Source organism: Ammospiza nelsoni, chromosome 3, assembly GCF_027579445.1.
Source record: "Ammospiza nelsoni isolate bAmmNel1 chromosome 3, bAmmNel1.pri, whole genome shotgun sequence".
Lineage (NCBI taxonomy): Eukaryota > Metazoa > Chordata > Aves > Passeriformes > Passerellidae > Ammospiza > Ammospiza nelsoni.
Genome location: NC_080635.1, coordinates 56,057,249 through 56,079,438, shown reverse-complemented (window position 1 = coordinate 56,079,438; position 22,190 = coordinate 56,057,249). Strand labels below are relative to the sequence as shown.

The window sequence follows — 22,190 nt, the reverse complement described above, 5'->3', positions numbered from 1 at the left end:
TACTTACCATTTGTGATGAACTCCTGTGCTTAGGCAGGCAGAAAAGGCCATATTATGCTTGGGATGAATGCCCAGATGATTTTAGAACATCCTTTAGAAATTTGAGTGAATGTACAGTTTATCCACAAAATGCTATAAAACCTAGTAAATTAATGCGTTCTGGATTAAATGAAATGGCAGTAGCAGCAAGGCCCACTGGGACAGCAAAGGTTTACTCAGCTAAGAAGAAAAGGGCTAAAATCCTGAGTAGATAAATGTCAAGAAGAGATCAGTTAAGAAACTGTGATTTACACCAAGGTGCAATCTGACCCTACTGCTCTGCAACTGTACAAAGATATTCATACTGTCTGTATCAACCTTGATACACAAAGGATGGTAACCAAGATGAAAACTCAGAATATGTTTGGATGTGTGAGCCTGTGCTTTCATACATGGTGAAACAAAGTCTTTGAAAAATGCTGATGTGTTGTAATATAGTATGGTACAGCACTGAGAAGTAAATATACATTTTCATTCTGTCTTCAGATTCTACCAGCTGTAGAATCTGGCCCTGTTGTTTTGTTAGCGTACTGGAGTATGCTACTGACAGAGCAGACAAGCTTTCTCCTCTAATATTTGCTCTCACTTGGTTGTCAGTCACAAGGCACAACTATGAGAGACCAGTGGTGCTGCTCAGCCAGTGAGTGTAGGCAGGAGTACAGTACTAAGGCAGTTTTGAGTGGCAGTGTTGCAACCATGTGCCTTCAGAATGTGTTTGAACAGATTTCAAGCCCAAACCATTGCATCTCTACAGCACAGAAAGGACACTAAGATTTAAGCAATTCGCCCCCTGACACCCAGGAACACACATTTATATCAACAAAAACAGTTTGTGCAGCTAATTGGTTCTTCAATATCAAACATAATAGCTGGGATAAAAAACCCCTCAAATTTGGCAGGATAGTGGGGTTTTGAGCCACTGAGCATAATAAAAGTTAATTGCACTCAGAGAATGCAAAAACCAAAATTAATTATAGAACTGTTAATTTGCATTGTATTTTTTCAGTGACTCACTAAAGCCAGATGGCAAAACTAGTTGTAATTACTAAAGGTATTTTTTTGCTAAGCAGATGAATACCAAGTATCTGTTAGAACACTAAGACCTTCTGCCTCAACAACTTCTTTACTGTACCAGTCATGCTAAAAATTATCAGCTCTTCTGCCAAAAGGTAACATCTGGAAAGGGATGCTTGGATGAACAAGAATTTTTCAGTTCCCATGCTGTTCTAATGCATTGCAAACAGCTCTTTTTTGCCTCCTAAGATTTCTAGTATGGGCAGGAGCAACCGGATTGATGAGATTTGTATGCATCCAGTGCACCAAGTTTGTGAGTAGCTCTGTTAAACAATGCTTGGTTAGTGTTTGAATTTTAAATGCTGATTGGCCTTAGCTTAAAAAGACAAATGAGCATTCATCACATACCTATCTGGTAAAAATATAGAAGAATATTAGAGTAAAAACTTATTATTAGCTTGCTGTATTGGCAATTGTATTTCACTCCAAAGTAAAAGTAGATACTATGGCACAAGAGAAAATAATGGAGCTATAATTCACTTTTGGCTTCATTCATATGAATGAAGTTGCAAATTATTACTGAATGTAGTGAAAAAGTAAAATGTAGAAAGGAAGTTCCACAGTGAGCATAAATTAGCATAATGCCATTGAGTAGAAATTCAAATGCAATGCACAAAGACAAGGCAAAGAAAAGTACATGATGTGGCCTAAGAAAAACTCTGCAGTGCTTATATATTTATGTATTTCTTTGTACTATAAAACATGGTTTGATAGGGATGCTTTTTCTTTACTACAGGTGAAGATAATTTTAAAATTTTTCTATTTCAGTTAAAGGGTTGAATAAAATTTTATAAAATTCCCTAGATACTATACATTTCATTAGATAAAATATGTCATCTTCATTCTTGGACTCTCACATAGGAATAACCAGTGGAAATTCAGATTTTCTCCCAGACAATTGTAGCAGCAGATAAATCTATAAAAATTCTGATTTAAATTCTTTCAGTTTGGTGCTTTTTCTCCAGAAATCAATTTGCATTTGCATTACTTATTTCCTCACTCTGTCCAACATGTAGCATTACTAAAGAGGCAAACCTATTTCTCAGCTTTCTCTTACTGGAGTTTCTTGAGCCTTATAGAGAACTTGGGTAATGCTAAATGGCCCAGTGCCTGCATCTCTATGTCTCTGTCCCTTCCTTTCCTGATTTAATGCTCATACTAAGACTTTCATCTGACAGACTTTCAGACCCCACCAGTTATACACTCAGTGTATAACATTCCTGCTGGGATAACAGAAAATGCAAATGCAGCATTTACAGCTTTACCTCTTTTGGTGATAGTATAGAAATGTAATCTTCATATATAAGTCTTGCTTTTTCTTCAATAACTTTCTTGTTCTGTTCCTTCTTTAGATCTTCACATGCAAGCCAGAAAAGCAGGTTCTCTTCACTATACTCCGTTCTAAGAAACTCTCTGAAAAGGTTCCTCCCAGCTGGTGTTTTCATCATCTTGTCAAAATTCTGAGCCCAAGACAAAATTTCATCTGCAGTAGGGTTTTGGCTGCAAAAGAAAATATCATTACAAATATGCTTCTATTTTTGTAACGGTGTTTTCATATTTCATCCAAAAATTCTCTTTTTGACTGCACTTTAGTCCAAGGTTTTCACCTTGGACTGAAAAAACTGGATAGCAAAAAAAACCTGGAAGCAAAAAAACTTCAGCAATAACAGGGGAAATTTATTTGCTCTTCACTTGTGCATTCATTATCCCAATAGCCCACTAAATGTATTTAATGTTATGAGACATGTACTTGACTTTTTATGAGTTTTCTGCTGGTGTTCTTAGCCAAGTAGCTCAAAGACAAAATCCTACAACAGCACTGAATTCCTGCCTCTGGAGGTAAAGGAGATTCCAGGAAACTGGAAACAGACTCTCTTTCGTGAAGGCTTTAGATGACACCTGATGTCCCTGCCTGCCTCTGATGGTGACTGTACACAATTTGGTTTAGGAGGAACAAGAAAAACAAAAAGCTCTTGGCAGCCAAAAGCATACTAATGAGGCCAAACAAAGTAGTAATTCAGAGAGATTTTAAATTAGCATATTTCTGTGCTTGTACGTAAGGGTTGCTAAGCTTCCCTCTGTTTCATGCTATTGACCTGAATGATGATCTTTTGGCATGAGATGTGATGGATTTTGCTGGAAAAACAGGAAAGAGAAGAAATGGGGAAAAGTCCTTATTTCCATTTCCTGAAGGGAACTATTTCCTTGCTTTTACCAGTGGATGCACTGGGTAAGTGATCAGAAGACTTACTGGCATCAATTAATGTACCAATGAACAGCTTAAGAACTTAATTCTCCAGATTACTTAGCAACAATTTTAATATAGTTTCAAATTTTATTTTGAGCACTTGCCCTCTCCTTCCCGATCCAACACAAGAGCTTTACTAGCTGTTGTCATTACTGTTTGTGTTATCATGATGCACAGTAAGTGACATTTGTCTATATAATTCCTGTTCAAGTCAATTTATCAACTCTATGCACTATATGCAAGGTAGACTGGATGATGGGAAGCTATTAGTGATAAATCACAAATTGTTTAACTGTAAAGTAATTGTAAACTGAATGAAAAAGTTTAAACACAGATTTTAAGGTGAACAGTCCTCTCAGGACTTGGCGCTCTCTGCTGAGGAGAGTTCAAAGAACCTGCTGAGCTGAATGGGGCTGACAAACAACCTGGGCTCCCTTATTGTCTGTTGGGAAGCTCTTCACTATCGTATTTTGTAGAAATTTACAATATTGTCTTCTCATAAAAGAAGATGATTAGCAATAAAGGCAATGAGTTGTTTGTTTTTTGTTTTTTTCATCACATATGTCCTTTAAAGTTTGAATTTTCTTCTTATGTGATTAGAGATTACCATTTTTCCCCACATAATAAACATGGGCCCAAGCTTTAGACAGAAGTAGAAGCTCACACTTTGTATGTTTAACCTAGTTTGCAAGGTATGTGGCTTTTTTTTAAATTCCAGTGAAACCATAGTTCAAGATGCTTTATGAAAGGTAGCCACATTAAAAATCTGGTCATGAAGTACACTTGTGACTATTATTTTTTCTTCTTGTCTGGAGAGACAGGAAAAAGTGCTCTCACAGGCAGCAGAGGATTCTTACAGAGACCTACATATGGAACTGTCTATGCATCTTCCATTTCTCCCCATGGTTCTTCCCCACAAATAAGAAACTGTAAAGAAATCTGACTTGTGAATGTCTCTGCTGTCATTTCATTGTCAGGACAGATTTTGCTTCCTTTTGTATAGAATTTTTGGAGGAAAAGCAATAAAAAGGACATTCCCAAAGAATTAAACCCAAGACAATTCTTGATATTAGTTAAGGACAAAACACTTATTAGATAACAGTTTGACCAACTTACCATTCTTCTATGACCTGGATACTCTCCAATTTGGTCGTATGTGTTGGCCTTCCTGCATTGTCTCCTCTATCTTCATTCCTAACAGTGAGGCTGCAATGTAGTACAACACTTTATTTTGTCTAGAGAAAGTTAATTTAAAACAATGACTACAGTAATGCAAACTTTTAAAAGATATAGACCTATATAGAGTATCATTTTTAACTCTTGTGTCTAAAATTTTGAAGAAAAGTTTTTATAATGACTTTTCCCCTGAACTATGATGAATATTAATTTACAGTTGCTATTAGCACATGCAGTGTTTTAGAAGCTCGCAGTTTATCCACTGAAAGATGGGCAAATACTTAGAGGTCACTTTTGGAGTGATTTCACTTAGTTAACTGAGAATACTAGGAACAGTATGAGTAGGGGGGATATGAATATCTGAACTGGATTTTGATGGGGCTTTGATGCCCCACCAGTTCTGGATAGTTTTTCAGGCTTTATGAATGTTCCCTTTTCTCTCTCCAAGATACAGTGGCAATAGATGGCTCAGATTCAGAACTTAGCATGTGGCAGCTCCTTATGATTTCCTCTTCTGACCTAAATTTGTTTTCCATTCCAACAAGTAAAACATACTGGCCTCTGAGCAGAAAGGCATCCATTACCCTCATATTACCACAAGCAAGGAAAAGAAAGGCTTCCTTTATGCAAGGCTGTTTTTAATGGTTTTTTGCTTCTTTAACAAGAATCACTTTTTTTTTTTTTGCAAATATCTTTTAAATCAGATTTGATGTAGTGGTAAAGACTTCCTCTGTGTGTGTTCTCTGTGAATCTTCTGGAATAGGGTATTGCCTGCAAACCCACAATTCCTGATAACTACTGAAATAAAGTATGTTTTGAGTGACATAGATATTCATGTGGAAAACCTGGTTCTGATAATTAAGCTTAAGAAGTGAAATGTAGTAAGGAGATGGAAATTTCCTTTCATCAGGTGTTCCCTATGTGTCCGGTTGAGAGAAAACAAGCAACCAAGCCAAAAATCCCCCTTCTAATCTCAAGAGCTCATATTTTGAATATTAAGTATTCACCATACACTGATGGTCTCAGTCGCTGTAAGTGTTGCTACAAAAATATGTTTGTAGCATAAAGCTTCTCCCTCCCCCACTAATCTAAATAACTCCTGCTCAGCTCTAAGAAGAAATCCCAGCTCTGAGACATCTTTAGCGCAAATAATCTTCCTTTATAGGTTCTCTGCATTTATGAGTGTCTTCAACAATTTTTTCAAGCATTTGGCAGAGCTAATAGGTATTCTCAAATACTCTTCTGAAAACTGGAAGTTTAAGCTCCCAGGTAAAGCAGAGCACATATTAAGACTTAAACATTACAGAGACGTACACTTGCAAACGAAGCTCTTTGATACTGGTTGCTCCTTCACTTACCTGCCAAGACCTTAGTTCAGGCCCTTGGTCCTGCTTCCCCTGTTACAGCGTAGGAATGCAGCTCCAGTGCTGCTAAGGTTGTTAGGGTGTCATCAACTGCTGCAGGAGAAACAACACATCCTGAACTCTGGGGTTGGCAGGTAAAAAGCCTTTCTGTCTCCTCTGACCTGTTGATAGTCAGTCTACAGAGGGAGCACCCAGGAAAGACAGAAAGGAGTTCCATATACAGGAGGAGGAAAAAAAGGGGACCATCCACTTTCTTTCTGTCTTGTAATCTTTAAGTCCACACATGTAACTGCTTAGAGTCACCTTGCATCTGGCCAGAGCACAAAGTTGGAGTGAGGGAGAAGCACGGAAGGCACAAAGCTCTCTCTCCCTCCCTCCCTCCCTCCTTTGCAGTCCATAGGTAGAGCAGTATTTGTCTTCTCTGTGGGTGCAGAAAGCAGAGTGTCCTTTGGTTCCATGGAAGAATAACAACATGGAGGGAGGAAACAGCTTGTGTAGGTTGTGAATGCATTAAGGTGTTGAGTCTGCCTAAAAGCGAATGAAGCTGCCTGTTTTCCTTCCTCCATTACATCAACAGCAACTAAGCTGTGCTCAGATAATTTACTTGTCCGGCACTAAACATTCAAGGTTTGGATGCAGAGTCTTACTGGAAGTAGAAAGTGACTCATGTGAGAGCAGTTAGTATACACTACTAATTTAATTTGTTGTCTGGGGTCAAATACTGTTTGCTTTGCTCATGCAAAATCTCTGCTAGACTTGGGAAAACCGTCATGGGTTGATGAAGGGGAAACAATGATAGTGAAGTAGTGAGTGGTGAAAAAGAGAAATAGGAATAGGAGCAAGAAGGCCATGTTGACTTCATTGCAATGTTTGTTTATCAAAGGAATAACTAATAGACAGTATGCACAGTATACGTTTTATTTTCTTAAAAAAAACCCCAAACAACAACAACAACAAACCAATAGAAAGTTCAGATTGTGGGCCTGGAACATAGTGTGCAGTTTTATGGTATGTATACCATAGCAACAATGCAAGGTACACACTTGGCCCTGATTCCATCATCTCACCATTCATAACGGGAGTTTAATGGCTGAAGTTAGTCAGGGCTGCAAAACAGAGAACACTCCAAAGACAGAAGCCTCACACTGGGTTGGAACATGTTTAAAACTGTGATACTTTTGCAATGCATCTTGGCCTATATTCTGCATTATGTTACCTGTGACAAAACTAGCACTAAATTTCAACTTTTATTTATCTACATCTGTCAAGACTAGAGTTCCATCAGATATGTTACTTTTAATATGTTTTTCCTGTAAAGGAAACCATCATTTTTATACTCAAGTACACTTAATTCAGGTATGCTTGTTTTCACTCAAGGAACTGGTTCGTGATCTCTTAGAAAAAGAATTAAATATTTAAGCATTTTTGACTGCAAAGCTAGCTTGAAAGCAGCCTTTAAGTAACTGATCACAATAAGAGATTGTTACCTTTTAACTTGAAATGAAAACACTGCACTGCTCTTTCCTATGTTGCTATATTCAGCTGGAAACACCCTATCTGTTCACATTTCTCTATGGAATTCAAGCAGTCTGCAGCAGCAAGGGTGTTCTGCACACCTGAGCTGATGTCCTTGATATATTAATCCATAATTGAAGCTAGCTGTTTGTGTCAGAAGGATTTTGCTGTACAGCATAATACTAAACAGCCTAAAAGTAACAGGCTAAAAATTAAGAAAATTATCTTAGTTAAGGATTTAAGAAAAGGAAATTGCTGATGTGCCTCACCAAAAAGTAGTTGAATGAAAGGGAGGGGCACTAGAAAGACATCTGATGCAAATGAACATCTTTGGTGTTATTAACATCTTCGATATTATTTATTAATTGGAATACACCCATCATATATCTTTAAAATTTAGAGATGCAGATTACCCATGATAAAAGTGCACCAAAACTACTAATGCCTTAAAAAGGGAGTTTGGGATGTCTAAAGGCAGAGTTTAAATGGAAAACACTAGTATGAGTTTGTTCTCTCTTTGTATGGAAGGTTTGTTCTGCCCACTTCTATGTTGACTTCATTGCTCTGGAGAGTACAGTAAAAAATACTTCAGTGGCCAGAACTTGATGTACCTTTCTAATATATCTTGGGTTCCTGACTGCTACAAACCAATAAGTTTCTTGAACTACTGCAACAGTATTATTATGAGTAATTTCTGCTTGGAGTGAAGGTATTTCTATTTTGCAACCTCACATGCTTTATAAATAAAAAAGTTAATGATCAGGGACTACTTGAAGAAGCATACATACTGAACAAATGACCACAAATAAGGGTAAGTCTGTCCAGGTTTCTAGCTAATGTGTTTTTGGGGGTACTGCTAGGATTTAGAAAACTGATATTTATTTATTTATTTATTTAGCTATTAATACTTGGCTGTTAATATTCAGGTTAAGCAATTAAGTAATTATTCTGTTGAGTAATTACATAGCTAAATCTGTATTGAAGCACCCAATTGCATGAGAAGATAAAAAAGCCAAGTTAATTGCACAGACTCATCAAGAGTAGAACTAATTTAAGAGCAAATATCTCACTGACTCTTCCTCCAGATGTTTCCAGCTGATGGTTTTAGCCTTTTTGCAAGTTGCATCCCTGTTGCTGCACTTACCTTCTACTGCCTTTAAGAAACTGAAGGTAATTTAGAGTTTGCACCTGATCTTTCATCCCTGCATTCCCAGTAAACAAATGGTATTAAATTGGTTCCCAAGAGTCACTTTCTCATGTATCAGTAGCCTAAATCTGGTAAATCAGTGAAATTACTGTTTTCATTATGGCAAGAAAACCATGCCATTGTGAGACGTGCCAAGATTAATATTCTGTCTCTGCATGGCTGACCAGGTACTATTTGCTCAGGTATCTTCTCTTACGTGCCTCATATGCAATATATCCTCACAGTATTTTGTGATTATATCTGGTACTGAAGATAATTAAAACTATTAAGACCTCTTGCCTTAAGGGTGTTTTTTTGTACTGCCATGCAGATAAGGAGTAGAAATCAAACAGGGACACTGTGAATGGCTATTGGGTTGGCTGTTTAGGAGATCTGTGCTCAGTTTCTATTTTTTGGCTGAAATTTGGGCAGTGACTGTGCTTTAGGCTGGACGTGCTTATGTCACACAGTAGGGCCATGAGCCCTCAAGCCACAAATGTAACAGAAAAATCTTCTTTACTCTAGGCCAAAAGTCACATTAAGCCAATTGTCCATACATAATCTGAAGGCCCAACTTTGTTTTTACATGAAAATCAATATACAGATAAGATTCTGGGGATAACAGATGTGCTGACAGGTTTCTGTCACCGATCGACCCTTTGAAAGACGATATCTCACTGGCATTGCACTTCATCCTATGCTACTCCTAGAATTTTTTATTATCATCAGATCAAGAGACATAATATTTTTAGCTTTCTAAAAAAACCCCAACAACTCTCTCCCCACAAAAGACTTCAATATATCAAGATTTAATTATGATTTTAAAATTACAGTGGTAGATGATGTAAAATGACCATTCCCCAAAAGTTTTGAAAAACACAATTTACCAAATTTACCAAATAGATTCAGATAGGAAATATGTTTTCTGATTGGAAAAGGAAAGGCCTTTAAACAAAAAATTACTGCACATGAAAACAAAAACATATGTTTAGTGCATTTTCCTGAAATGAGGGGAAGGTGATTTTGAAAACTCTTAGTGTTGGTGCCCATCTTTGTCTCAATCTTTTGCCAGCTGGGTAAATACCTTCACTCTTCAATTCAAAATGGGTGTACTCCTGCTGATCTCCCTGCTCTCTGATTCCTTTCCTTTTATTACAAGTGTTTAGCTTAAATCATGCCATATGAACAAATATATTTTTTTCTGGTTTTATTTCTGATGCAAAAAAACTGCATGCTAGTATCTTTTTAATTTCTGATTGCAGTTCAACCTGATCAAACTGTCTTTAATACTGCGGTTCAACAATCAGTCACCGAAAAATCAATTGTTCACACAATTGTATTCAGAAGTTCACTCCTAAATGCTGAGGTATGCTCTGTTACATGTCAGAGATAGATGTAGTCCCAATATACCATATACTGTGTGATAATGCAAAAGACAACTATACTGAGATTCTTCAATTTCTTTTATGAAACTTGATTTAACTTATGACTCAAAATCATTTTGTCACCTCATTTTTTTCTGACACCTGGAATATTTAACTTGATGTCACTGAATACTAGTCAAGACTGTGTTTATGTACAGAGGAGAATGATGATTTTGCTACACTTTGCAAAGCAACAATAATGAAAAATAATTGCAATATTATTGTGACCCATTCATAAAGAACAATACAGCTATGTTAATCTCAAATCACTATCTTCTATCTCCCTTTTAATGTCACAAAATTAGGATGAGAATGAAATGTTACATGAACAATATTATCCAATGATAGCTCATTTTTTAAAGCTGAGGTAAAGGGAAAAAAACTTGTTTCTATTAAAGTTAATGAAAGAATTCACTTTTTTGTTACAGTAAGTGAATAATATCCAGAGTCATTATTCTGAGAAAAACTAGATCTAGAATCATTATTTTTATGATAATGTACTAGATATTTTTATAGGCTCAGATAAACTTGCATTATATCCTTCAAGTCCCTGGCTTTATTAGAGAGAAAGGGGACCCATCTCTTATCTGACCTTGAGTTTATAAGAATGTTTATAAGTTTGTAAGAATAGCAAGAAAGACTAAAGATCTACAACTCTTCCAATAACACCAGTATGTTCAAAATGTCAGCTAAATTTGTGGCAATGAATGAATTTGAGAGTGGAGGCTTACATGGATGCCTGGAGGTCTGCAAGGCAAATATAAGTGATGTGTAGTAATTTTGTTATTCCCATATGTCTGCCTTGGTAGTTTGTGAGAGACTTTGAAGGGAAATGGTAGTCAAAATCCTATGGAATCATTTGCTTAGACTGATCAGAATATGGTCTTAACTCAGTCAGCAGAACATAATAATTTTTTTTACAAATAAGAAACAGATCAAAAAAAAAGTGAAGGGTTTTTTTGTCATTAGTGTCGATCTCAGTTCTTTAACAAGACAATGATTTACAGGTCTTCACTGAATTCAATAAAGAAATGTAGGATGTAAAATTTTATATTGAAAACAAGTTAGAAATTTAATGAAAAATAGCTACATTTTTCCTGATTAAAAAATTACTTGTCCTGTGCTTAAAACTAAATAATGAGATTGTGTTTAGCAGACTGACATAGGAAAGCAGTGTGTTGGGGAAAAGCCAACAATTACCATAAGGCTATAATCAGTCCACTTGGCATTGTCCACTGAAACTATAAACTCCTTTCAAAAAGTCCAGGTACCTGTGGTGCTGAGTCTTTTCAGTGCCAGAGTTACATTTGCCTTAGGTGATAAGATGGTGCAAGAGGCAAGTATGATCCAAATTGTTTTTAAAAGAAAAAAGCAATCCAGCATAGACTCCAGCTTGAATTTATAAACTTGACATCTGTGAGTCATACCTCATGTAACTAAAACCCCAAACATTTTTTTTTTTGTTTCTTAATAATACAAGTATTTGCAAGTTAACCATCCTAGAGATTTTGTATTACAGCTAAAATGCCTCCAGTATTTCAAAGCATCAGGTGAGGAATGTGGAGTAACAAACCTCCCAGTTCTTTGTTCAGCTTACAGTGTAGTCTCATTGGTTTAGCCTTTAACTACAAGGCCTGCACTAATAACTGGCCTGGCTTTTTTTCTCGTAGGTCACAAAAGTAAGATAAAATGAACTAAGTTGTTTGTCTCTTCCAATGCTTTGTCTTTTCCAATGGCTAGAAAGCCTACAACTTTTCCAATTTTTCTTTGTTGTATTTTCCCCCTTGATTCCGTTTATGATGTAGTGTGTGTAGTATTGTAGGTCATATTTTTCCCCTTTTTTCATCTCTGTTTGAAGAGCACACAGATGAGAAATAGTCTGTAACAGAGGGTTGGGCACTTCTATGTGCCATGAATATGCTTTCCTTGAAAAAGGTTAGGATCCCCTGCTCAGGATCCAGTAATATTAAATGCAGGCAGACTTCTGGCTCCCACATGCACATTTCTGCATACCATAAATCTTGTGGGCCAAGCAGGAACACAAGGTGTAAACTTTCTGGTCTGATTTTTCCTATCTAGGATGGATACAGAAGCTGTTTCACAGGCCCTTTCACCAGGGTTTTATGGAGAATGCAGCTGAATGGAACTGAGTTTGTGTTTTGCACAGATTTGACAGTTAAAATTAATTTACTTCTGAATTGAGTTTCCAACAAAATAGTGTTTGTGGAAATGTTTAATGACATTTCATAACTCCTTTTGATATTTCTAAAAATAATTATCATTACATTTTAAAATTAAATAATCAGTTGTCTTGGTTTTATTCATTGTTAGCATTATTCTTACTACTCCTTTGTGAGTAATTCTAGTTAATGTAGTAAAATAATAGATTTAAATGAAATATTGTGCTTAAATTTAAGAGGCTCTTCAGAAAAATTACATTCTGTCACAGCAGATTTCTTTTCCAGTAGGCTTTCTGATTACAAGACAAGTGATTTTCTATTAAGAAAACAGCTCATCAGGAAATCCAGCAGCTATAACTCTTAACTTCATGATAACTTCATACTTCATGAGGTTTTTTAAAGCCTCATCTCCCAGAGTGCTGCAAACAGTATCTCCATTTTTCACTCAGAATCATGTTTATACTAAGAGCTATGGAGAGAAGTGTGAAGAACAATGCCTTACAGCATTAAAATACCAAAGCACAGCAAAAAATTGCATTTGTCTGTTGTGTTTGAAGTATTCTCGTTTCCCTAAAATAGTCTTGAGATTTCTAGAAGAGTAGCATTGACAGTAGGGCTGTGGAGGGTGTGGACACAGGAACAGAGATGTAGTGAAAACCCCTTGTGCCTACAGATGGGTATCTTGGCCCATTAACTGTCATATTTCTGACACCAATGCTGTAGCAGCAATCCAGGGTGACTGAAAGAATCATTGCCCATTCTCCTGTGTTTGTTTTTTAGTGCTGCTATTGCTGTGCTATTTCAACTTTTCTGTGTGAAGGAATAGCTTGTATCCCTGTGAGATGTTGAAGAGTGCAGAAGGAAATACACTTAAATAGTACAGATAGATAGAGTCCTACCTTTCTTCCTTGTGCAAACCTGGACTAAGTTCTGTGAGTTCTTTTGTTCAAAGGTATATGATAAGGCCAGATCATCCTTGTTGAGAGCTGTAACTTTTCCATGAAAAATAAGAAACTTCACAGTTCATTTGAGATTGTATCTCTCTGTCATACTTGGAATTTGGGGGAGAATGATTTTTGATTTCTTACTGGTTTTCTATTTCTGTGCTTTCTTAATACTGTGCAGCATTCAGCCTAATTGGTCAAAAGTCAATATAGATTTAACTATAAACCACAAAAGAAAATGGAGATTGGTGGAAATCACAGTTTAAGATATCCGGAGCACCTCAGGCTATCAAGGTCTAGTCTGTTAGGACGTTTAGATCTGTCCTGATAGTATTATGTTGTGCTATTTCTCAGCTTGAGTAGAAGCAGAATTGAACCCAAATGATCTACTGCTTAAGAGGATAATCATCCCTTTGTAAATGGGAAATCTTGGCCAAGATGGAGTTTATGTAAGATCATTATATAAGGTTATTAAATTGCATCCCACATGGCACAGTGAAGGTAGATCATCCTTACTGAAATATGAGTGCTAAAGTAAAGTAAGTCATAGAGGGATGTGCTCTGTAAAGCAAGTACTTAAAAGGTTTTAGCAAAGTTGCAGTATTTCACTCTCTTCCCTTTCCTGTATATTTAATATTTTTAAATGGAATAGACATAAAATCTGGTAACCTTTTCTCTTCTTAAGGGACAGTCAAATTAACAGTCTCTTTATAGAGACAGAAGTTATATTTTCCTTCTGTATTTTCCATCAAAGTTGAAATTAGTGTATGTTTGGCAGAAAATTGTCAGATTTGTCCAAACTACCTTCTCCTTTTGGACCCCATGATAAATTTGAAAGAAAAGCCTTGTAGAATTAAAAATCCACATGTCAATACTTCTTCCATCATAGATTCATATTTGCAATGTGATATTTGATGTAGTTTTCATATTGATTCTTTTGTCTTTTAGAAAATGTTCTGAAATGTATTGGTAATGGAAAAACTAACCTGCTGGAAAACCCTTGATAAAAGGGATATTTTCCTAAAATACTCAGAAAGACCCTCAGAAATGTTTTGCAAAAATTTAAGATCTGAGTTTTAGTCTTAAAACTGAGTTCAGTGCACTGAGTTCAGTGTTTTCTGATGTTGAGATAGAACCTCCTCTGTTACAGCTTGTTTTCCTTGCCTCTGGTATCTTGTCAGTGGGCACCACTGAAAACACCCTGGCTCCTCCTTTTTTGTTCACTCACTTAAAGCCTTTATACATACTGAGCTTTCTCTTCTCTGGGTGGAACCATGTCAGGTCTCTCAGCCTTTCCTCACAGGAGAGGAGCTCCAGTCCTTTAATCATTTTAGAGGCCCTTTGCTGGAATCTCCAGTATACCCAGGGCTCTTGCACTGAAGAGCCCAGAACTGGATATAGTGCTCTAGGCATGGCCAGTAGTGCCACAAAAAACATATTTTAAAAGATATTCTAATTGAGGAATATTCTGGGGGGCTACTTTAAAAAAAAGCAATTATATTTACATTTCAGGATGACTTCAGAATGAAGGAGAGAACTGTTCTCAATGTCGAAGCAGGTTAAATGTTATGTGAAAGAAGACTGGTCTTTTTAATGGACAGCCTTGCTGAACGTGTTGTTTTCTTCCTCTGCTCTTGTCGACTTATTTAATCTTCCTACCTGCAGATATTGCAGCTCAGCAGGAGCTCAAAGGCAGATGGAAACTACCAATGTGCACTGCACTTGAACTCCTGAAATAAAGGACAATATCTCCCTCAAACTTAGACTAACACAGAGCAAAATATGTAACTGCGCAAGAGAGGAAAGGACTAGTGATTTAAAGCAATCTGATTTCCTAAACTCTTTTTTACTTACAATGTTTTGTTCTCCTGAAAATCTGTAAGAAAATATACTTTCTGCTGGATTTTACCTTAAAGAGATTATATTACTTTTACATAATGATAGCCACTACAGAAGTAATTACAACTTTTGTTAAACTGCTAGTCCTTTCTAGGATATTTTTTGAGATTTTTATTCTCATACGTGGAATGTAATTTTTGTACAGGTAAGAAACCCAAGGCTTGCCAAAGTTTTCTTAGCAAAATTGATGGAGTTACTCTGGCTTTCTTCCATTAGTTTAGAGATGGTTTCTGCTTTAGGCAATATCCAACTCAAAGATGTATTTCTCTTGTCAGGTCACCCAAGAGATTGCTAGTCTGGCTTCATTCCTTCCTTCAGAATATTACCATTCATATTCCATCTTGTATGATGGATACATTTAATTACTAGACAATCTGCAGCATCCTTACTCCTGGCTACAGCTATTTTGCAAGCAATTCCTTCATATATGTGAGACAATTAAAAGTGACAGTTCTGTACTGTTCAAATAAATGGAGATTGTATCCCTTCAAAGGGTAGCTAGATGAATAAAAGCCCTCCAAATCACTAGCAAGCAAACCTAATGGTCTCAACTAATTCTGATAAATGAGCCTAGTCTCACTTTCTGCAATGACTTTTTCTTTATTATTCTGGGTTTTCAGGTATTAAAGTAGGAGCAACACCATATTTTGTGAAATTAGCCTTGACTAAACCAGTTGATGCTTATCCAGATCACAGTCAAGTAAAATGGGGGATTTGCTTTACATTCTTCCAGATAACAAACAGGATTGAGACCCTCTGTGCCAGTCTGTGCATCTTACAGACATCTGTTTTGTTGGTGCTGGTTTCCAAATTTTTTAAGACAAGGCCCTCAGCTGAGAAGCACTTTCAGCATGGATGTCAACAAGAACTGAAATTACCCATTCCTTCATAATGGGTGCTCAGCATCTGCCAGTAACCTGGCCTTCAACCAGGTATTTCAGAAGAACCAGAGCTGCCATCTAGACAAATGCATGTGCTATGGAATTATTAAAGGTGACTAGACAAGACTCAGATCTCTTTTGCCTTTCTGACTCACATAATGAATGTCTGACCCACTTTTCCAGTGAGAGGATCTCCATCTAATAAGTGCTTCCTAACAGAGGTCCAGACTCATTTCCATTAAATATTCTCATTTTTAATCTTTAAAGTGATAGACATTTATTCCTGTTTTAACTGGCATCTTAAACCAATTTGGAATTATGCACAGTTAAAAAATAAATGTATGCAAGATAGAAATTCTGCTGCTGACAGATTTTAGCAGCCTAATTTTTTTTCCCTTTTGGTTTGGAACTACAGGATGCATTTATTCTTGCAGATAAAATGTTCTGGGAGGGTCCTGAGGTTGACTGGCACCACATAGCCCCAGTCCACTAAAGCCCATGCCCAAAACAGGGTTTCTGCCACAGGCCATTGGTTGGGAATGCACTTTGGCACTGGTCAAATCTCTGCCAGGGATTTAACACTTGCTAATAATTTACTGTACAGGCTGACTGTAGCCCATTAGACCCTGGCCCTGCTTAGTTTACTTAGTGGTATAGGCACTGTCAGTGTGTCTAACTTGGATAAGGCTGTTTTGTTATTGTTTTTGCATGTTGAATATTCAAGTTTTTATTACTCTACAATGAATAAAGTTCAGATGGTCTGCAAGGGGACTTTGGCACCTTTAAAATGTCACCATCTATCAACCTGCCTTACTTCAGGTAATATTTTGATCTCAGACCCATTGTGACCTTTCATGTACTTCTCTGCTTATGTGGTTTTCCATGGACTTCTGAGTTAATGCATCTTTGAGTAAATATCTAACTGCAAATTTGTCATAAGAAAATGAAAAGCAGCCCAAACCCTGTCAGGGGAGATTTCAATGGCTCAAAACTCTTAATATCTGTAATTCACAGCATAAGCTGGACTCAGGCATTCTCAGCACTCTTTATGCTTTTTTTATTTTCTTCACAGCAACAGTCAAGCTGTGCTCTGGTGACAGAAAATCTGTCATGACATTACGAATCTTCCTCCAGCCAGTGTTCCACAGACACCAAGCTGAACAGCATTTTGGCACAGGCAGGTGGGAAATGGGTATGAGGGGTGAGGCAGAGCCAAGACACTGATGCTCTGAAGCAATCCATCTCTTAAACAGCCTCAGAGGAGGCATCAAGCTGCTTTTCACCAGTGGAAGTGATTCTGCCACTGCTTTCTCTCCCTCCAGTCTCCTCAAGAGCAGCTGTCCCTGAATACACTCTTGAGTGCTGTGCCAGGACAGAATCAAGATCATGTTCTAAAGTTAACTAGATTTAGTATGCTCTCTCCTTCTGAGGAGCTACTGTTGGTATCTTTTGCACCACTGAATTAGAATGAGCCTTGTGTAATCCCAAATCTCTTCTCAGCATGTATTTATTATTCAATTTAGAAGAACTGCAGTTCTGGGTTTTTTTTTCACTGATTTTCTTTACAGAAATGTTTGCTTGAAATAGGACTATTTTCTGCAGTTAGACTGATCAGGGGTTTGTATCCTAGTAGTACTATACACAAAGGAATCTGCATTTTATTTGTGAATCTTCAGAAACATTTATTTAAAATTTCCTAGTCTATTATATTTACAGTCTACTCATTTTCTAACCTGCTTGTGTTATCACAGATGGGGAAAAATATCAGCAAACACATGAGTCTCCATCTGTTCCTCAAAATGAAATGAACTTTCAAAGTTTAAATTATTAAGACTAAAATCCTGATACTAGGAAAGCTTGGCACAGAAAGCCCAGGGCTGATTTTGATGTTAGTGAGGATTCTACCACTGGCTTGTGATGAAAAATAACAGACCAGCTGCAGAAGAAGCTGTTGCTCCACTCTTTGCATTAGCCCTCTATTTTTATTATGGGGAGAAACATGTTTTCCTCATACCTTTGAAAACAGAAACATTTATCAGTTTGCATGGACTTAGTTTACAGTGTTAAAATATTTTTCAAACCACGGTTCTTGGTTGGAAACTAATTCAGAATTATTTATATATGCTGAACATCTGTGTATTGTCCTGTGTATCTTTGTGCTTCCACCATGATTTCATGGTAGACTGGCAGCATCTTAGTGAATACCCTTTTGCACCACTTGCCAAAATAAATACAGTGTGTAGCTTACAGCTTTCTCCCAGAGAAGGATATGATTTTAATTTACTTTACATGTCCCAGAAAGCAATGGCCTGCATCAAATCTACTTCTTGGCAAATTTCCCGTGGAAATGTCTTTCTGCTGTGGGAGCTGGTGGCTCACTGTCCTCACCCCTACTCCAAGGCTGTGCAAGAGCTTGTGCTCCAACAGGAATTTGGAGGTATGTGGCAAGAAGCTGAGAAGAAGAAAGGAAGAAGACAAAAGGTGGTGCATTAGCTTGGATTAAGGGATTTCTTAGATGCTTTTTTATGAGAGGAGATGAGATATACTTGATTGATTCAGAAGAGGGATCCATAGTGACCAAGGCAGCTTCTCATGATGTTGAATAGGTTAACTTTAAGCTTCCTTTAGTCGTTTTTACATTAAGTTTTTGTTTTCTGAAAATCTTATTTCTAAAGTCCTTTTGATTTACCAGTAAATCTTGTTTTCCTGCATTCACGTCTTACTCTAGAAGCAGGAAAAAGTGATAGGCTACTAGTTAGAAGCAGTTAGCATATCTGTGAGCCTACCTACCTTTACACCTTGTGGCAAAGAAATGTGCCCCCCTCTTTTGAAAAGGCAGCAATTCACATCTGCTTCACAGGGAGGTGCAAGAAGTGGTCAAACCTGCCTTTACTTGCCAGCTCTAGAGCTTTGAGATAAGCTGTGTATTGAATCCCATATGAGGTAAATTTGTGGTCTGGCTCAAGGAGAGAGCAGGCTTCCAGGAATTAGGCTAGCACTGACAATCTGGACCGGTGTCACACAAGGGTGCAAGCCCAGAGGTTGGCAAGTCAGGCTGTGTTGCCCTAGGACAGTTGTGTAAGCAAGCATGTACACAGCCACCTGTCTCCAGCCTGCCCTGAGGACCTAAACATCCATAAATTTCCAGCAAAATCACTTCCCCTGTCTTAATTCTAAGGGAAAAAGAGCTTATTAAATTTCATACTTATTAGGAAGACATGCTTCCCTGCTCTGATTTTTTTTTTTCTTCAGTTAAGAGATCATCCTTTTCTTTTGCTTTAAAGGGAAGAGAAATGCTTTTCTTGGGCAGTATTTAATAAGCACTGTTAACTTACAGAAGTATGAAAAAAACCAACATGACAAGCTATTTATTTTCAGTGTGTATCCTGATTATTTTTACAAATGCTGAGAATTTAATTCTTTTATTTTAAGTATCTCAGGGAACTTTGAGAGGCCCATTTCTGAAGACCAGATATTTAAATCCGCAGTCCACACTCACTCCATGGTGCATTCCATCACCAACAGGAATGTCTGCCAGCTTTCTCTCATGGGTTCAGCACTGAGGATATGTGGACTTAAAGACAATGTGATTTTAGACTGATTTTCATAAATATAATGTTCAGTATCTTCTGTGACAAGACAGATAATGGATTTTATCCAGCTTTAAATACTACCCATCAAAGAACTGGTGCTACTTTCCTAAGAAAGCACGAGTACTGCCCATTGCACTCTGATGATCAGATGATACTGTCTCATAGTTGCACAAAGCACAAATCCCTAAACCTTCTCACCCTCAGAATAAAGTATTCTCTGGGAAAGAGATGGAATGTTTTCATCTTTGACCTCTGTAATAGCAAGTGGTAAAAATGTAACGGTGTTCTGTGATATTTTAAAGTATAAAAGGGCTCAGATTGGAACATCTTTTCCCATTAAATATTTTTAAAAATATCACCTTCTATTTCAGTAAAATACAGTACAGTAGCCTGCACTTCTGTCTTCTGCACTAGAGTAAAAAAATTCCTGATGCACTTTTCCATATTCGCTCTTTTACAGATGTGATGTTTTGAAAAGGTAAAGCACAGAGAATTGAGTTTCAGTGTGTTGTCCTATGTGTTCAGGGAGGAAAAGAAGAATTAAAAACAAAATTAAAAGTGAAAATATATTTTTTTAAATGAGTGCTTTTGTTTCAAAGATAAAGATTTTCTTTTCTTGCCAGAAGCTTTAACAAAATCCTGGAACCTGCGTGACTTTTTTGTACCAGTCCAACTCTAGTCTGCTCCTGGTCTAAAAGTTCTGCTGCAGACAGGCATGGGAAAAAGGATATGGGTTTTGTTTTCCACATACTTATGAACATGTGGCTATAATGTATTGCATTATTTTTTTTTTTGTTTCCATCCTTTCTTTGCTTCTTTGTCCTTCAAACTTGCTGCCACAGTTAAATGAAATAAAGCAGCCATGACTGTAGCCCCCAGAAATAATCTTGTATAGACCCATGCAAAGCCTTGACACAATTTTTTGATAACAAACTAAGATTGAACATGCCAGGAAAATGTTATTCTTCTCAAACTACTAGAGAGGTGGGAAATACAAAAAGAAAAAAAAATAAAGGAAAAAAAAGTAGTTTTTTTTTTTGATTGTTTTTTATTACATTTAGAGCACACTGTTTATTAAGAGTATAACACTGAACCCCATAGAGAACGGGTATTAATGCAATTTCAAATTGTTCTTAGAACTGTGTCTGCCATTTCATATTCATTGCACAAGTGGCAGAAATATTTTCTTGCAGGCCCAAGTAAACTGTGAAACTCTTGCAAGGAAAATGTTCCCTTTAATAAAGAAAAATATTTGTGCAGCAACATCATCAGGAAGAAATTTCAGAGTAGCTCACAGCAGTCATAGACAAGTTATAAGAACTGAGGAGAAAGGCTTCTTGCCAAGAGCAACTCTTGTTTACTGCCAAGATGGCAAATACCCTATCTTCCCTGGGATCTCTTGTGTGTGGGAAACTCTCTTCCACAAGTCTTCAGCAGTTTTAATGGTTACATTTTTGGGTAAAGGCCCTTCAGCTCACTCACTTCAATCGAGCAACAGGTGAAGCTAAGTGATCATCTTCACTTATCCCCTGGAAGCCTTTCCATGTCCCCCAGACTGCCATACTGCTAAAGTCTCTGCATGGCAGATGTCAGATCACTTCTGAGCCTTCTGTGTGCAGTAAAAGGAGACAGATTATTGGGCATCAGTGTCCCACAGTTTTCAAATTCACAGAGCACCTTATGAAAGGGGGAACAAAAAGATATGACTCCTGCTCTGGGTAGGAGATAAAGGAGAAAGCAAAATAAAACTGGCAGAAAAGTCAACCTCCCTGTGCTAGTGCCTGAAGAGTTTTTTTTTGAAGAATGTAATTTACAAGTGTTTGCAAGAAAACAACTAGTTTCATGTCTGCTCAGAAAGCTGGAGTAATGGATTCTAAATAAGGTTGAGGAGGTGAAATAGCAGGCATACTCCTCTAACCTTGTCAAACTGAGCTCAAAATGATAAAGTCACAGCTCTAAGTACTAAATGGGCAAGTCTCTGAAGAAAGTGTAATTGAGGAAATTATGGAATGTCATGTCAGAAGACTTTTTGCAAATTTTGCAAGTCTCAGGCTGCCCAAGTCATTGAAATGATGCTTCATAAAGAAGCACATTCTTCTGTCCTCTATTGAAATGGAGCTTTGCAGAAGCTTAAGACAGGGGGTGATTCAGTCCAGGGCCATAGGTACATGACTGGTACTTGTCTGTTAGCTACTTAAATTAGGAAGTCTTCCTGAAATGAGTGCCTAAGGTCTATGTCTGGTCAGTGAAGAGAAAAAGGTCTATAGAAGATCTTCACAGGGATGTATCTTCTTTTTCTGCTGAAACGGGACAAGCATTTCCTGTTGGGAGCTTCAGAAGGGCTTTATTTTTTTCCACTGAGGAGAAACACTGAGTGTTACCTTCACTACTTGTACTCAGAAACAAGTTCAGAGCTTAAACTAGTTGGACAACCTCATGAGCATACCTATTAAAATAAAATAGCCATCTTAATAGTCCCGTTAATCTCCACTATTTTTCAATCTGAGCAAAACTTGGTAATAAGTCTTGCTTTGTCCCTGTAAACTGAGCAATTTACTGTCCTGATAATTATCAGTGCCAAGAGCTGTACTGAGTCCGGCTGGGATGGAGTTAATTTTCTTCATAGCTATCCTTGTGGTGCTATGTTTTGGATTTTTGACCGAAACA

The 22,190-nt window shown here is 37.2% G+C and overlaps 1 protein-coding gene across 3 annotated transcripts in view; it reads right to left on the bottom strand.

The window, feature by feature from the left end:
* Positions 1-22,190, bottom strand: part of RGS17 (regulator of G protein signaling 17) — a 69,722-nt gene that overhangs the window by 4,095 nt on the left and 43,437 nt on the right. For 2 of the 3 annotated variants that reach the window (XM_059469277.1, XM_059469278.1), the window contains exons 3-4: positions 4,478-4,567; positions 2,379-2,613 (exon numbers count right to left, since the gene is read on the bottom strand). In XM_059469277.1, the coding sequence (XP_059325260.1) occupies positions 2,379-2,613; positions 4,478-4,567 (325 nt within the window). The remainder of the gene's footprint in view (positions 1-2,378; positions 2,614-4,477; positions 4,568-22,190) is intronic. The other variant, XM_059469279.1, reaches the window with a different exon arrangement.